This window comes from Ischnura elegans, chromosome 9 (assembly GCF_921293095.1).
Source record: "Ischnura elegans chromosome 9, ioIscEleg1.1, whole genome shotgun sequence".
Taxonomy (NCBI): domain Eukaryota; kingdom Metazoa; phylum Arthropoda; class Insecta; order Odonata; family Coenagrionidae; genus Ischnura; species Ischnura elegans.
Genome location: NC_060254.1, coordinates 37738544 through 37756680, shown reverse-complemented (window position 1 = coordinate 37756680; position 18137 = coordinate 37738544). Strand labels below are relative to the sequence as shown.

At 41.2% G+C, this 18137-nt stretch overlaps 1 protein-coding gene across 1 annotated transcript in view; it reads left to right on the top strand.

The window, feature by feature from the left end:
• Positions 1 to 18137, top strand: part of LOC124165494 — a 173640-nt gene that overhangs the window by 151808 nt on the left and 3695 nt on the right. The window contains exon 3 of the mRNA XM_046542934.1: positions 10937 to 17560. Within this exon, the coding sequence (XP_046398890.1) occupies positions 10958 to 17560 (6603 nt within the window). The 5' untranslated portion in view covers positions 10937 to 10957. The remainder of the gene's footprint in view (positions 1 to 10936; positions 17561 to 18137) is intronic.

Genomic DNA, 18137 nt, shown 5'->3' with positions numbered 1-18137 from the left:
AGAAACTCAAGTCTACCAAAGACCATAAGGAGAAGACGGAACAACTTCGCTGGCCACATCATGGCAGGGCATGATAGCGTGATGAAAACAATCGTTTAATGGTAGGACGAAGTGCAATGGGTATTTAATAACATTAATTTATAGAATTAAAAGTGTCCAATTCTTAAATCATTAACATAGGTATTCAGCGTATATTTTGAAGTGAAAACTTCTTTAGCGGCGTTAAGCACTTTTGCGGGATGGGGAAAAAGCATAGAATTCGCGTGAGCGTCACCGACCCGACACCGCGATCGCTACAGCGAGATATACATATGCATAGTGTGTATAGTGTATACAATGGTATAGGTTGCGTCACCGCTATACTTTTACATACTGAATACTGGCATCTGTCTGCTTCTAGTTCTATACTGTACATGTGTACTTTTTCTATACAGTGCGTATTATTTTGTAGACTGTTAATAGAGATTAATGTATACACTTTGTTAATATATTGTTAATATATAGACTGTTTAAGTCTTTTTGTTTTAAAAATATTAAAATTGAAAATAAAAATCTATAGTGTATATTGTATAAGTTCATTAAATATAAAGAGCTCGTGCATGAACGTGCAGAAGAGTGTACACGCTATAAAAATACAGGTCGGTAAAATTTAAGGCAGTTTCTTTTATGTGCATAGTGAACAATTATAGGTTTAAAGCATATTAAATAAAAGAAATAAAAGCATATTATATTTTAATATATAAATGATGTAACTTTCTATTCATACACATCGTATTTTAATATATATATTTAATAATAAACAGTTTGCTGAAAAAAATAATTTCAATTTTTGTTGAAAAATGAGTATTACAGGAAAAATTAGTTCTTTAATAATATTAAATCTATATAAAAAATAAATTGATAATAATTATTTCAGTTTTCACTTCTATCGGCCAGTCCCACGACTTCCCCGTTTTTTTATAAATATATTAAAGGTGATCCCACACTTTTCGTAGGTGTCTTCAATAATTTGAATTAAACGACGGAGTACCTAGTCAATAGGTGTAATAATTAACGCTACAATATTATAGGCACTTACAAAAACCGCACGAAACCTAACAATATGTAATGTGTACACATCTCTAGAAATGTACATTTACATCAAATAAGCGCAAATACGAGGGAATACAAGGGGATGATTTCGATAAATTTTACACACAGCGCACAGTTGCACGATTAAGTGTACTATAAGTATTTTGGTCCTTTATAATGACAGAAGAATCATCCACAGTTTATACAAAAACCAAGTAGCCGTGATAAAATCAGGGCCCAGCTGTGAAGAAGCAAGAATTAAGAAAGGAGTGGGACAAGGCATTGTCACCCGTCATTTTCAACGTTTACATTGAAAAAGCCATTAATGAAATCATAGAAAAGGAATTGAGAGTGAATATCCATGGAGAAAAAATTAGCATGCTAAGATTTGCCGATGACATAGCCGTTATAGCAGAAACAGAGAAGGATTTGAAAAATATTCTGGTTAATATGGGTAGGGTAATGAGTAGATATCAACTGAAAATAAGCACGAAGAAAACCAAGATCTTAGTATGCAGCAGAAGAGAAGAAGTCAAGACCAACATTAAAATAGGGAGGCAAAAACTGATAGAGGTGGATGAATTCTGTTATTTGGGAAGCAGATAACTAGTGACGGGAGAAGCAAGAAAGAAATTATCAGCAGAATAGCCCAGGCGAAGAGAGCATTCCACCAAAAAAGAGACCTGCTTACAGCGGGAAACTTAAATATGGAAGTAAAGAAACAATTTATAAGAACCTACATCTGGAGTATGCTCCTATACGGAAGTGAGGCATGGACAATGACCGCAGCGGAGAAAGCAAGTATAGAGGCCTTTGAAATGTGGTGCTACAGAAGAATGATGAAAATCAAATGGATCGACCGAGTTAGTAACGAGGAAGTCCTAAGAAGGGTAGGAGAGGAGAGGAGCCTCATGAAAACCTTAATAAGAAGACGGAACAACCTTATAGACCACATCTTGAGACATGATGGCCTGATGAAGACAATCGTCGAAGGACAAGTGGAAGGCAAGAATGGAAAAGGAAGACCCCGAACAAAATATATGGAACAAGTAAAGAGAGATGTGAAAGAGAAGAAATACGTAGGTGTGAAAAGATTAGCTGATAGGAGAACTGAGTGGAGAGCTGCGTCAAACCAATCCTAGGATTATTGACCAGTGATGATGATGATGATGATAAGTATTTTTGTTATCAACCAGCCTCAGGTATTTTTAATTGCCGTTCAGCGCAAAGTGAGGAATATTCCAGATGAGATTCCCAATTGCACATCTACCTCTTGTCTCACATTCTTTCCATTTATTCGTATGGTAGCTATTATCTTTATCTCCTATTGCAAGCTTTGATTGATCTAGATTGGCGTCCTTTACACACACCTAGAACCAACCTCGTCTCTTGCTGTGAATGGAACGCCTCTCTCCTTTTTTTAAACTCTATTTTCAACCATAATATAAGTTTTTACCTTTTATCCTCTTGACTTCCCGCCCATTGCATTAAGTCGGGAGCAGTGGTCACGAATTTTATCTTCCCTTCCTCGTGAACCGTGATCTCCGTGGTCATTTCATGTAGAGCCCTCTTGTGGCATTCTTCTTATTGTCCCAGGATATCCCTTCTTACGCCCGCCTTTGCTTCCTAATCCCCCCGCCGAAGCTGAGACGGCGCGGGCGCCTCGGTCGCTTAATTCTTCCGCTTGTCTACCCGCTGAGACTCAACCGTTTATTTGCCTCTTCCAGCGTATTCTCATGTGCCTTGCTCTCCTAGTCAGCCAAATCAAGAGATGGCAAAGGCACAGAAAGTTCGTTTTTAATTCATAATTTCATTATTCGATTAATTTATAATATATTATTTTTTACATCTTAATCTAATACGCATCAAGTTCTCATGGTCCTCTTGCTTGGACCACATGTCTAAAGTGCTAGATTACTTACTTTGTAATGTTCCACAAAAACTTTATTATTCCGACCGTGAGTTTCAACTACCAGATGGCGATAGGACCTTAAAATAACCATCTGAAACCCAGGGTCAGAATAGTAAAGTTACTGTGGAACATTACAAAGTGAGTAATTTCGCACTATTAATTAATATGTTATTCACTTGTAACATATTATTTCGATAAAATGTAATTTAATCGAAAATTTATAATTATTATTCTGGATATAAATAATCCATTCAATAGACCTGACCTTACCTTCGTTGAAAAAGAAAAGCTTATTTAATATATGTTCTATGCAGTCATGATATACACAAGGGGCAGGTAGATAAAAATTAGAAAATGTTAAAAGTAAAATTGATGAAATAAAACAATCATGAAAAATGAATTCGGTCACAATATTGCCAGTTGCGGCATATGATATTATCTTGTACTGGTATTTTATCAAAAAATTTATTTGAAACTTAAGGAAACTACAATTCTTTAAATTTTGTATAAATTGCTACAAAAATCTACATTATTATAGATAACCCATACGCTCAGAAAATCTTTAAATAGTGGTCATTTGATTCATTTATCTATTAGTGTTTTCATTCATTGCGTTAGCCGAATGATAACGAACACAGCGTAAAATACCGAGAAAAAATTGACAATTATTCCTAAATTATTTTTTTCTTTGTTTGAATACATAGACCACCTAGTCCTCCTTGTGATTGTTTTTTTTTTAAGCTGGGCCAGTGATGCCCCAACCTGAGGTTACTTTGCCCCACGCATGATACTTCATGATTATGATGCTTGTTTTTGCTGATGGGTCAATGTTACCTCAAGAAGGAAGTTTTCCCATCACATTTCCCTTACATGCTTTAATTTAAGAATACCGGGACTAGCCACGGTGATATCTCTACGGAGTCACCCGCAATGCACAAATTTTGCGAAAAAGACACAGAGAAAAAATCAAATCCACAGAAAAAAACAGGAAATCCTGGTCAAGCGAATGATTTTTTTCCGTGTTGATTTTTCGCACTTCCATACTTTTTCCATGCTTTGGAACCTTGAACACTGTATGAATCTATTGTCAGTTCTGCCACCTAGTGGTAACGGTATTCACTATGACAATATGCTGATTGAAAAAGTGTTTGAAAATATCGAATCTCTTTGAGAGTGTGGGATAAGTTACCCTGATGGGCAAAAGTAACCCAAGGTTACGGTACGTTTACTGGAAAAATGCTTAAATCATAATTTTCCTCCTGTGACTTTGACGACGCAGTCAAAGCGGAATCGTTTCGATGTGGCCACAAGAACTCTCTCCGAATCCAGGCACGATGAGGAAGTGGTGGTTTAGGAGTGGTTCAAAAAAATGAGTGGGTGGAGGGAAGGAAGGATGAGGAGGGCCAACCTTGACCCTCATCTGCCTCGGAGGCACTAGGCCAAGGAGAAACTCTGGCCGAAAAATAAATGACGCACGCGTGGACCTGCTCGGACGAAACTCTTTCCGAGTCAGCGAACCCGTCTCGGTATAGAAAGCTTCCCATGGGAAGCACGATCAGCACAGGTGTTCTCTCGGTGAAGCGGCGAGTTCTTGAACGGGTAAAATGAATATTTTACAAGCAACACGTGTTACAATACCGCACATATATCTGCATACAACACCGAAAGCCGCCTAAAAAGGCGTGCTGCAGGGGATGTTAGGACACCAGCCGTTTATATATACGTGAAAATCAAATTATCATACAAAATTACGACTTCAATTTATTAAAGTCCTTTATAAATGTTATAGAGGATGTTAAAGAGAAGAAGTACTTCATTATGAAAAGGCTAGCGCATAGAAGAGCAGCATGGAGAGATGCTTCAAACCAATCATAGGATTGCTGGCTAATGATAATGATGATAATGTATGGTATTTGGAAAAGGCGGCCGACAGCTTAGGTAATTAGCGCCATGGATAATAGTACATCAGCATCTAATTCTACATACTACCCCGCAAGCTGCCTCAACAGAAGTGTGGCAGTGGGTATTAGGGCAACAGCCGTTTACATTTAAAAAGCAAATGCTCAAACAAAATGACGACTAGCATTTATTGAAGCCCTTTATGGCTATGGGGAAAAACGAATTCCCATATCTATGCATCCGGCAAAATATATCTCTTAATGTATCGCTTCTGTCGGACCTGGAAGTATAGTGTGGCTCTAATATAATGCTCTCCGTGCCGCTCTTAAATATATCTAATCTCAATTTCTCAAGCAATCTAAGCCTTTTGGGCAGAACCTCATCAAGTCATCATATTTGTTGATGCGAAAGAAACGGTAAATTAAGAAGGGTATTGTTACAAACAAATTGGTGTAAGATTTCGACTTTCGACTTGGTGGAGTCAAGTTGAAAGATTCAATATCCAATTTGATTTGCTGAAAGTGGCCCTAAGGGCACGCAAGTGCTCATTACTTTGTAGTCCGTAAGCTACCAGGTGTGTTCAGATAATAACGGGAATTTTAATTGTTTTTTTATATTTATTTTTTCGTCTACATTAATGTCTTCGCCTTCAACATGCTCTAACTCGATCTTTGGGATAGCCTTTAGTTTTGTCAGTGATTTCTGTTAATGTCATTTTATGGTTTAAAACGACGGCCCTTTGGGGGCTCTCTTTATTATTGCATACAGGATAATTGGTGGTACGTAAGCTACGAGGAGTGTTCAGATAATAACGTGAATTTTAGTTATTTTAAAATAGCATTTTTTTCATTCGTCTACATTAATGTTACCGCCTTCAACATGCTCAAACTCGATCTTTGGGATAGTGATTTCTTTAAATGTTACCTATGCTTGCAAAACGATGGTCCTTTAAGTGTCTCCTCATTTTTTTTAATGGGAAAATGTATCGTGGAGCCATGTCTGGCGAATATGGTGGCCGAGGCATCGATAAAAGTATTGTTTTTGGCCAAAAATTCACGAACAACCAATCAAGTGTGAGCCCAAAATCGCCGAGCTGATAAAAAAGCACGTCCAACCTTTGCGGCTGACACTGAAAAATTAAACGATGAATACAGTTGAAAATTTTATTATAATTCAGGGACATATATTCCAATAAAATTGAAAAAAAATAACAACAGGACTCTACAGATTCGAAAGAAATTTCAAAACTTAGTTTCCGATTTTTTTTCTGAATACACCTCGTATGCATTGAGCTCGGTCTTGCGGTTTACAACAATTAGGGATATTCTATCTATTTCTCGTTAGTGCGAATACCCACTCTATTGCAAACATTAAGAATGTATTAATCGATCTGCGCCATTCGTTGCACAGCGGATAGTTTAGGAAACTCTTTTGTATTCAGAATTGCATTGCAAATGCCCCTCACGTTAAATGAATGCAATGCATTGTACTGATCTAAAATTGGATCTACGAATGCAATTTATTTATTGAGTGGCGCATATTCTGCAGTCGCGCGCATTAAAGTATCCTTTGTCCCGAGTTCCGCGAAAAATCCAACCATATCTGTGGTGGACGGTGAGCTCGGTTCAGGGCAAGTTTCGGGGGAAGGATTTCCCAAAAATTCCTAGACATTGTCCAGTGACAGTGTAAACGCACATATTGAGGATATAGAAACATTATAAACAATAGATTTGAAGATGGCTCCGCGGTAACCAATAGCTGACGCCAAAATTGAAACCTCCTATTTCAGTATGCATCATGGGAAATGGAGAATGTTTGCAAATGAAGTGTTCGTACAATTTACTATAAATTCAATTTATTGAAACCGCGGTATGTATCCTTCTTCTTGAATACAATGGATATTTAATTGCCAATCAAATTAAGTATGATGGAAAGGAGCTCTATCGTCGTAGTCAGCCAATCAGTCCCAATAGATCCATTTCGCGATCTAGGACTTTGCCATCTCAATCTCGGCCCCATGCGCTGAAGCTGATGAACGCTATTGTGTACACATCCTCTGATGATCATACCAACGGATAAATGTAAGCGCTGTTAGTTCAGAACCTTCTATCAACCGGGAGGTTCAGTGATTTAAAAAAATCATAATTTCTGAGGTACCCATGTGATAAATGAGTAAACCTCTCATCAATAGGTGCCCAGAGTATTTTATTGAGATCTCACTAGAATGGTGGTTTTTATAATTTTTTCCTAAATTATGAAAATTCTTTTGGCATTGAATGGTAACGTATAAAGTTGAATTTATGGCAACCTCTTTAGAGAAATGTGTAATTCAATATTACGATCGCACTTATCTACTATTTGTTGGCCAAGTCTAGCCAGACACTTCGTAACTACGTTGGTAGGTAATCTAAATTCAAAACGTACCGTGTAAAAAAAGATTTTCTTAAAAACAGAAGCTCCCTCATGATTTATACATTAGTAATTTGTGAGTACATTTTCTTAATTTTAGGGGGTATAGCAACAGAATGGCACTCCTAAGAAAAATTCTTAATTTGAAAGCATTCTTTATAGTTTGAATATTTTCCCGTATCCCATAATTAGATATACTTTCTTGGTAGATTAGTGTAATTTTTATTGATTTAAGAATAGTTTCTTTTACTTGACATGTTCCGTGCCGCGAACGCTATATGGGTTTGGGTCTGACTTAATCAGCTGATAAGATTTTATGAATTATACAGCCACCTCTTCGATGTCAGCGTTAAGAATATTGATTTAATAAACTTCACTCTTGGTTTAATAAACTTTCTTGGCTCTCTGTACTTTTTTTTAAACTGGTCAGTGGTTACTAATTCCCTTTTATACGCATAAGTATATAAATAAACAGATCATTCCAGCGTTTAGTCCAAGTGGAATTGGAAAGTGAAGAAATTAGAATTATAATTTTATCTGTGATTTTAATGCGAATTTTTAAACCTTTTCATTGCTCTTAATAATTTAAGATAATTTTCTTGGCACTGTGCTCCTCGTTCATCTGGTCAGAGGTCACAAATAATTCCTCTTTAGGTACACATAAAAGTGTACAAGTGAACAGATCATTCCACCGTCCATTCCACGTGGAATTGGAAAGCGAGGAAATTCGATTTTATGTGCACGCATTTCTAATTTTTTTTCGCTGTATATTTTTATTCGAACCGGCCTTGCCGGCTTTTTCGCGATGTATCCGGGGTGGTGGGGAAAGTAAGGAATTGGGTGTCAAGTCTGTAAGCGATTTGCCCCACTTTTACGGAGGCTGACGCTCGACAAGTCGGTAGTCTGATGCATGGAAGGGATCGAGAAGATTTTCTAGTCATTCTCGCAGCCTTTACATCTTAAGCCCGAATAAGACGATCATTTTTTCCGTCTTTCAGAATGATAGCTCAAGCGGTGGGTTGAGCCCCATTCACGCTATCATTTTTTCCATCCCTATCGAGGGACAGCTCCAGCTATCGTTCAAATGACGGAGAAGAAAAATGGTCGTTTCACTCTACCATTTTCCGTGATAGCTCGAGGGATTCTGGATTTACTTACTGTCTTCTATCATTGCACACTTTTTCATGAATTTATTTGATTCTATCATCTTGAATACGAAATAGATATTTTTATTTGTCTTCATTGAAACGCGTATTTTGGCATTTAAATAGTTTTATTTTGTGGGCTTCAGGAACATTTAAGTACAGGATAAAATCGAATTTACATAGTATTCATACGCTTCTTCGATCGCGGCATTAATCAATGCAGCAGCATAGTTTGAAACGGTGGCATAGCCAGGAATTTTGTTTTGGGGGGTCCAAAACCAGGGGGGAAAATCTTTGAAAAGCAGGGTACTAAGAAATGGGTTTAAACTAATTTTAACACTTTTAATAATCGGAAAAACTTCATTTTTTAAAGAAAAAATTTTGTAAATTTATGATTTTTAAATATTTTGTTTTCTTTTATTAAGGAAAATAACTGTGTTTTTAAATTTCGGGGAGGGGGGATCCGGACCCCCTGGACATCCCCTCTGGCTACGCCACTGGTTTGAAAGGCATAAAAAATATCTTCCATCCAAATAGCCGATAGATTTAGCCTTTGTTGGTAATTTTTCCGCTGTATTAACGATAAAATCGCAATTCTGCGTCGTTGTCTGCCCTCAGAAATTGACAATGCTCATTGGTTCAAAATGATAGGTGTTTATAATAAGTTTTCTAAAGACGATTTCCAACTCTCTTGAATCGGGAACACGTTCTGAAAATTTTTAAGCCTGTGAGATGATGTACAGATGTTTCCTTGGAGAGTAGTGTTCTCATCGATATCCATATATACCTATCGTGAGCTCTCACTTGTGTGAACACGTTCTAGGAAAACGATTTTAGGAAAGATTCTTGCTCATTCCTTTTTAGAATGATATTTATTCCTAACGACTAGAAAAAATAATGCATAGAATGTTGCGCATTATCCAGTTAAAAGGCTCGTAGAATACTCGTGCAATGATTGGTTTGTAGAACGCAACTCAAATTATACAGGTTTAAAAATGACCAATGCTGTGTCCTCGTCTTATTTTAAACTATAATTTATTTTACAATTTCTACCTGCACCTTGGATGGGAAATAAATGGATAGTTATTAGCCTCATTTTGAAATATTTCATCGATGCCCAATACCGTTGCATTGATCAATTTCAGTGTATATGAAGGATACTATCATGGCTTAGAAGTGGATTTGCTCATCCGTTTGTAATTTAGTTCAGTACTTTTTATCTTCATAATCGGAATCTCTTCTCAATAATTCTAAGATTTTTTCGACGCAGCTCACCACTCAAATATCCTCTCAGATAATCTTTTCACGCCTACGTAATTCTTATCTTTCACATCCTTCTTATTCCATCCATTTTATTAATTTTGTTCAAGGTTTTTCCTTTCCCGTTCTTGCCATCTACTTTTCCCTCGACGATTGTCTTCATCATGCCATCATATCTCAATATATGACCTATAAGGATTCTCCGCCTTTCCATCAAAGTTTTCGTGAATCTTATCATCTCTCCTACTCTCCGTATGACTTCCTCATTACTTACTCGATCGATGCATTTCATCCTCATCATTCTTTTTGTCACACCACATATAGAATGCATCTATCCTTGATTTATCCTTTTTTGACTGGTTTTCGATTTAATATCCGAGATTATCAAAACCCCAAAGACCAAAGAGCCTTACGGTTATAATGTACTTTCTTAATGATTTTTATGCCTTCATCTATTGAAGGAACGCAGGTGATATCAATTAGCATATGAAAATTCCTATTGGGTCGGAAGATGAGGAAAATACTAAATATCATTTATTTTATCGCACCCACCCACATATTCACCGGAACACATATCAACAGGAGTGTCAATCACCTTGTCAATAAGAATGTCAACCACCATGTCAACAGGAATAAAACGAAAGCATACTGTATGTGTGTTGGTCTTATGTGTAATGCTGTCTGTCTCAAATTGATAATCAGGTTTCAGTTTCATCACTTGATTTTTCTGTTAAAAATGTTAACTCGGCAATTCTGCCTCCATGCGAAATGTTCTCTATAATATTTACGTTCCGTCTCTTTTATAAAAACGTGATTACCTAAGTTAACGATTTGTTAAGCAAAAATCGTAGGAAGCACACAGACTAGTCAATGGCATGAAATGGCTACCAATGTTGAACGACTTCACTAATACCACCTCTTGGAAATGTCTCTGAAGTGCTTTTTAAAAATAATCGCAGGCAATGAGTATAATTATGTGGATTGGAAGAATAAAATTAAGGATTTTCAAGATATTTTTGTGATTGTTTATAAAAGAATACTGTTAAGGAAAACGTTCGTTTCAAATTTCGGGGTTAAATGACTTTATCTAGTATCCACTGAGTGCGCTTAAAAGATATGGTTAAGCCGTAATTTGTATGGAACACTTACGTTGGATATTTCCTCAGTCATGATGATCAAGCATTTCATTATTAATTTTTTATGGCCTATAGCTACATTTGTTCTCTTTTTATTCTTACAGGGGGAGGCCTGAAGCCTAGCCATGGCTGGTCCGCCGGGTAGCCTGTTGGCCCTGGTGTTATTCCTAGCCGTGTCCGGAGTGCAGTCAGAAGATGGACTGCCCAAATGGAGCCAGAAGTCATCCAGATCTAACGGAGGATGGATCCCGATAGAGGCGCCCTGCTTAACGTGCCGAGCAGCAGCTGTGGCCGCCGGAGACCTTGACGTCCAGGCTAGCTCAGACTTCGTATCCGCTCCCGTTAAATTGCCATCACCACAAGTCACCTTCGAGGATACCGAGTTCTTGAGGCCTCCTCCCCCACCCGTAAGGGTTCAGCGACAGGAAGCATCCAGACCCATCCTTGATACATCCTACATAGAGAACCAAAGACCACCTCCTCCACCGCCTCAGTCTAACGGGTTGAAGCAGGGAAGGGATCACAGGTTTCTGTACACGCAAAATGCACCACTTAGGCAACAGTTCCAAGGTTTCCCACTCGATGGTCAGCAGCAACACGTTCAGCATCCCAGAGTGGTATTCCCTACCCACGAATCTCCCATTCCTACTCAGCAATTGGTACAAAATATCCAACCGAGCAGACCACCGTCCCATTTCCTCAACCAACAGTTCCATCAGCAGCCAGCACAGCAACTGCAGCAGACACCCGTTCAACAACAGCAACAAGTTCTTCATCAGCAACAGCAACCTTTGCAACAGGCGCAGCAAAATCAAATACGTCCGCAGAAGCAAATAAGATTCCAAGGAACTCCTCACGATCAGTTCCCCTTGGTTCTCTCCCCAAGTGGACTTGGTGCTCCCCACGGGTTTCAGACTCCTCAACTTCAATTACTGCCGATTCCACACGCACCTCAGCCAACTGCTGCTCAAGTAAACCTTCAAAATATATTCCAGCACCAACTCCAAAATCAGCTGCATCACCAGATTAACCAGCAGCTTCTTGGATCACCGTTACCTTCCCCATTTCCAACATCGGCGATAGGTGACTTCAATAGTAGACCCAGCCCAGTCGCTCCCGTGAATGTACGTCTTGTTCCACAGCAGCAACAAATTCAACAGCCAACGAAGGCGTCACCTCCGGCAGCCCAAAAACTAGAAGCCTCTCCATCACCTAAACCTAGCGTAAATCCAGTAGTATCTGCTCAAGCCGACGCCCCAAGAATACCTCCTCAGCAAGAAAAGCAAGTAACTACATTCCAGGCGAATCCTGAAGAAGACGTTGAGGAGGAAGTACAGTTGTTGTATGTACCAGTGGAAGCCTTGAGACAACGCGATCGCGTGAACAAACAAGTTTTTCAAAATCAAAATCTGGCCGCTATTCGGCAAAAAGAGATACCTAAACCAGAGAGGCAGGTAGCACATTCTTTCCAAATCAAGCACGTTCAAAATTCAGCGGGCCAACAGTTTTCAGGGCAAAATTTCCAAGGAAATCAGGGAGTCCAAGCGGTGAACTCAGGAGTAGCTGAATCAGAAAACGCTAAGGCTAACCAAGGTCAAGAAACCATAGTAAGAGAAGAGAAGGTCTTATCTTTCACACCTCCCAGACTACAGCAATTTCATGAAAACGGTGGTTTCCGTCAGCAGTCTCAGACTTCATTTCCCACCCGACAATTCGCTCAACAGAACCAGGAAAAATTTAGATTTCAGTCGGTTGAACAACTGCAGCAGCAAGAGCAGCAGAACCCAGTCCGACAACAGCAGCCCAGCAGGCCTCAGCAGCCTATAAACCAGCAGTTCTATCGTCAACCCCCAGTATCGCAGGAAGATAATGGCCAAAGATATTACCAAGATGCGAGACAAGTCATTAGCCCTTCTTTACCTCCTCAGACTACATCGAGACCGATTACTACCTCACCGACCCCAGCTTACACTACTACATCAGATGAATCACCAACGTCGCCTGCTCCTTACCAACCTCCCCTCTCTGTCTACATGGAAAACATCGAAGGCGATGGAACGAGCAAGTTAAGCGTAGATGATGTTCTTAAGTCATTAAGTGGAGCCAAGAGTGTCCCAGTATTAGATCGTGCTGGACCTAATCCTCCAAAGGTTTTCGTCGGTCCATCAGTTTTACGACCCCCCAAAGGTTACGCCAAGTTTGAACTGCCATACTTATCAATGTTAGATTCGAATCGTGTTGAGAGGAAGGTTGACCGCTTGCCGTTTTTTGTAGCTCCCCTTAGTTTTCAACCTCCGTCCGGTTACGCAAAAATACCTTTCCCGGCTCCTCATGTTGGTTCCGTAGTAGTATCATCAACCCCTGTGGCCAGCACAACCGAACGAGTCGTGCCTGTTCAGCCAAGCACGAGGCCTTCGGCCTTACCAGAGCTTGTGAATTCTCTTCAGCCATCCACCGCAACTCCATCTGCATACACGCCTAGTATAAGCTCTGTGGGGCCAACAAGGGGCACCGTTTACCAATTTGCGTCCACTCCGCAACCTCGACCCCAATACGACCAACCACAGCAAATTTACCAGCAGTATACACCTCAGCAGACTCTTTATCAGCAGCAAGAATATCAACCGCAGTCTCAGCACGTAGTGAGCGACAATGTCAATCAAAACCAATTAGCCTTGAACCAACACCAAATCAGTCAGCTTAACTCACAAGGAAGTGTATCTCAGAAACAACAATTGCCTCAATTGCCCCAACATACCTTTACTTACCAATCAACACCAATTCCATCAGAAGACTCAGCCTATTACTCTCCACCAGAAACGACGCAGCCGACTACCACCACCACCACTACTACTACGACTACGACACCGCCGCCTCAAACTAGAGCGCCGGCTCATCATTCAAGGGGACGAACGCGTCAACGGCCTACCTACACGCAGACTACCTCGTCTGACTCGGATGGAAACTATAGAAATAGAGGCAACTACCGAGGAAATGCAGCTTCAGATACGACCCGTCAGCCATCAATAAGAACGAGGCGACCTTGGGACGGTAGAAGAAGGCCATCCACCACCACAACTGAAGCCAACGTATCTGCCGATAACTATGATGTAAACAATGCCTATCAGAATTACAATCCAGTTTTGCCCCTTAGTGACGCCAATCCATCCACTACCACTACTACCACCACTACTGATGCCACTAAAGATCCATTCGCTGGCCAGTACATCCGCGAGTCTTCACCTACTGTGGCTCATCAGCAATATAGCAACGACGGGGTGGTTTCTTCTGCCGGTCAGACTTCCATCGGTTCTAGCGAAGGGCACTTAAGGAATCAAGGCGCTGTCGTTTTGTCTGCTTTCCAGCAGCCACAGGTTTTAGGAGACGTAATTACTGGTCAAATTCAAAGACCAGACGATAACGGGGGCTTGCGGACATATTATGGTGGTCAACGTGAATACACTGTGTCTACCTTTGATCCGTCACCAAATCTAGGTGTTAGTCCAACTCTTCCTCCTGTACAGAGTCCTAGACCGGTCACTGATCAACAAAGTTCAGTTTACAGAGGATCATTCGAAGGAGAATCGAAAATAAAGGAACAGCCTCGGCAGCCGTCAAGGAATAAGGACAACGATCGAGGTACGGCATTCGTCGGACAGAAGGGTGACATTTACTCGAATTATGAACTACCAAGAGGTCAAAAATATCAATCTCAGCAGAACTTTAAAGAAGTTGAAACACAAGGCGCACAATTACAGCAGAATTATCAAGGCGTTGTTGCCACTGTCACACAAGGCCCTTATGTCGAGGAACAATTCGTGGTTCCCAGGGGCCAGCGAGTTCAATCCGGCGAAGGTGGGCGCTTCAGAACTTACCAGCAGGAAACCGTTTCTCTGAAAGATCAGAATCAAGGGCTGCAAAATATATACTCAACTCAATTTACTCCATCTGTTGAAATTTCTGAGCCGCAAAGCCATCGCCAAAGTACTCCCTTACCTGAAATATCCGGAGTGCAAGGAAACCAGCAACCACAGTATTACGTAATCTCTACTCCAATTCCAAATCCAATAAATAGAACATACACAAATGAGCAACGCTTTGAAAGCCAGCAACCTCTCCTCTATTCTAATGTCAGTCCTTCCCCTAATCATGGTAGAGACAACAACCCTGTGTCCGTCTTAGTAAATGAAGGGCTATCCACGAACGAGCAGAGTATAGAGGATAGCGCGGGAAATACCTATAAACTGGAGGATAATCCAGCAGTGCAATTTTCAGAAGAGTTGCCTAAAACGACCCAAGCAACTACAACGTCGCAGGAACCTATTTATCAAATCCAGACGCAGGAGGAACCGAAGAGAACTAGGTATAGGCAACCTCAGAGAACGCACAGTTCTCAGAACGCGCAGAAAGACTCCGATGCCAACAATGAAGAGCGCCCGAGGTATAGAGGACATCAGTCTCGTGGACGTCAACCAGTTCAACGAACTAGAGGCCGCCATTACACAACTGAGACTCCTTCCGAGGAAGAGGTACCATCTCCTCCACAGAGAACCGTACACCAGCGCTTCCGAGGACGACAGCGTGTCACCGCTGCTTCCAGCACTTCTGACAATGAACAGAGCTCCGAAAGTCATAGGAATCCCGTTCCACTCTCTACCGCAACAGATAGAGCTCAACCTGAGGCTCAAAGCGAGCAGGTCGGGGAGACACCTGCGTTTGGAATCAATGTGCAAGATTTAAGTCAATTTTCTCAACCCGAGGAGCAGTTCAGGAAGCCGGAAAGGCAGCGCCCATTGCAGGTCCAAGTTTCCCAAGAAAATGTACAAGAAGCGGAAAGACCCGTTCATACCCGGGGTAGAACTCGCGTGAGAGGAGGTGAAAGGGCAGGAAGTAGGCATCGTGCTCAATATGGAAGTTTCAGCGACGACGGCTCTCAATCCACTGGTACATCATACAGTCAAAATCCGTCTCCTGGCCAAAGGTACCAGCACACTCCAAGGCGGAACCAAGCCCCAGAGGTTACTTACCAAGATCCACCGAGAGATATCTCCGATGATTCACAACAAGTGTCTCTAGCTTTTGATTCATCTCCCCAAATTTCTCCTCAGCCTGTGAAGACCGAGAGCGAAACTAGTTTCTCTCCTTCCCCAATTGTGATCGAAACCTATGAGGCTAAAAATCAGAAGGATGCAATTAGAGTAGTTCAGGGACCCGGCGACTTCATTTCTCAGGAAGTTCCAGCCAATCAGCAAGTTGTTCAAGAACAATACGAACAACCCCTCGCATCTTTTGATGTCGGGAATGAATATCAAGAAGTCGCAACCATTCCACCAGCGCCTGCTACAACGGAATCTACCACCACGACAACAGTGTCTGGCAAGCCAGGGAGGAAATACGGAAATTTCGTCTCCAGGGTCGGATCTCCTCGACGTCAATCTCAAGTGACTGCGCCCCTTAATTCGGTCCCATCCACAACACCGCCTCCTGAAAATCCTCAGTCGAATAAAGTTTACACGGTGCGCCCTGCCAGGAGACCAGTTGTCAAATCCACTTCTACCACTCGCATAAGGATTCGCAGACCCACCACCCCCACGACCACAACAACATCAACCACTACCGAGCCTTCATATTTCCTGTCAACCCTGCCGGCTGTCAGCACGCAAGAGGAGAACCCCACCTACGACACACCTTCCTTTGGTGGCAATAGAGCCGGTGGCTTCAGAGTTCGTAAGCGTCCTGTGCTCGGCAACAGAAGGCCGGCTTCCCCCTCTTCCAACGAAGTCAACGAGGAGGATCAGGAGGAACCCGCTAGACTGCAAGGAGGATACCGTCAACGGTCCAGGGTCCCTTCACGTCGATTGACTCCCTCGTCTACCGAGAGGTCAGCCGCGAGATGGAGGCAGACTGATTATTCCGGCTCAGAAGACCAACAGCAAGAAACTAGTCCGGTATCGCAGTCAGGTCAAGGATTTCAGACCGTGAAGTCCAGTGTTGTCAGCGAGGATTCCTACGTCCAACCGCAGATCAACGAAGAAGCTCAAAGGTTCCAAATTTCCGAGGAACAGCTGGCCTCGCACATTCCCACGAAAGCTCTGCGCACGCAGGAAAAAGTAGAGTCGTTCAACCAGGGACCAGTCTATCAGTCAGGAGCCCAGTATTATTCTCAGGAGTCGCAGCAACCTCAAGATGGTGGGGAGATTCCATTGAAATATCGTAACCCTCCTGTGAGGCCATCCAGTTTCGCCGTCCCTGACGACGCCGTTTACACGTATGAGAGATCGAGGCCATTTTCTGCGCAGCAGGCTCCTCAGTCGTACGACAACTCGCCCGATGGAGATCAGCAGAAGGGAACGTATAGAACAAACCAACAAGACTTTGTTCTAAACTTCGCGGGTGACAACAGGGGAGAGGACTCACTGTACAACAACAAGGATGAATTGGAATCTGGACAAGAATCCCGCCACTTCGACAAGGTCAAGCTCACCAAATCCAAAGAGAAGGCGTACTTGGAGGAAGAGAAGGCAACGGAAGAAACGATCGTGGAGGAGTCAGTAGCCGAAGAGGTCCAGGCTGTGAAGGAACCAACGGAAGATAGCCAGGGTCACAGCACGACAGTCGAAGTCAAAGCTGAAGCACCGCAGCCTGAGGAATCTGTCATTCCGGAAAACAAAGAGGATCCAGTCACCGACGAACAGCCAGAAAAAGTTGAGGTCCGACCATTGAAAAAGGTTTGTATCGTTTTAAATATTTAACCTATAAAATACGCAAAATAAATAGTCCAATGCAAAGTTTAGTTCAAGAGTTGTGTTCGATAGTCTAGGATTTGGTACGGGAAATTGGTTTGATGATTTTTTTTCCCATTAGTTTGAAATCGGAATTATTCAGGTACTCTAAAGACCTCAAAAAGTAATTAAATTACATACTATTAACGAGCTTAACTTACCCTCGTCAAAAATAATTTTGTTTCCTTTACTTCTATGCTTTACTTCAGGCGTTGGTTGCGAAATGCATATTATTACTGATATGGCTAAAATCAAAAAAGATATATTTAAAATAAATTTTTACTGTTATTTATTTTCATTGTATAAGACACAGAAACATTTTGGGGTTAAAATTGTCTTGATTTTTTGCTTTTTCTACGGTTATATATTTTGAAAAGTCAGGTAATGTGATGCTATAACATGAAATCGATTTCTTTATTGTATGCTCCTGACAAAACTGGCATTCACTGAAGATAAATAAATATTTGACCTCACTTGAGAAAGGACTTTATTGTGAAAATTGTTTTCCATTTGGATTTCCCAA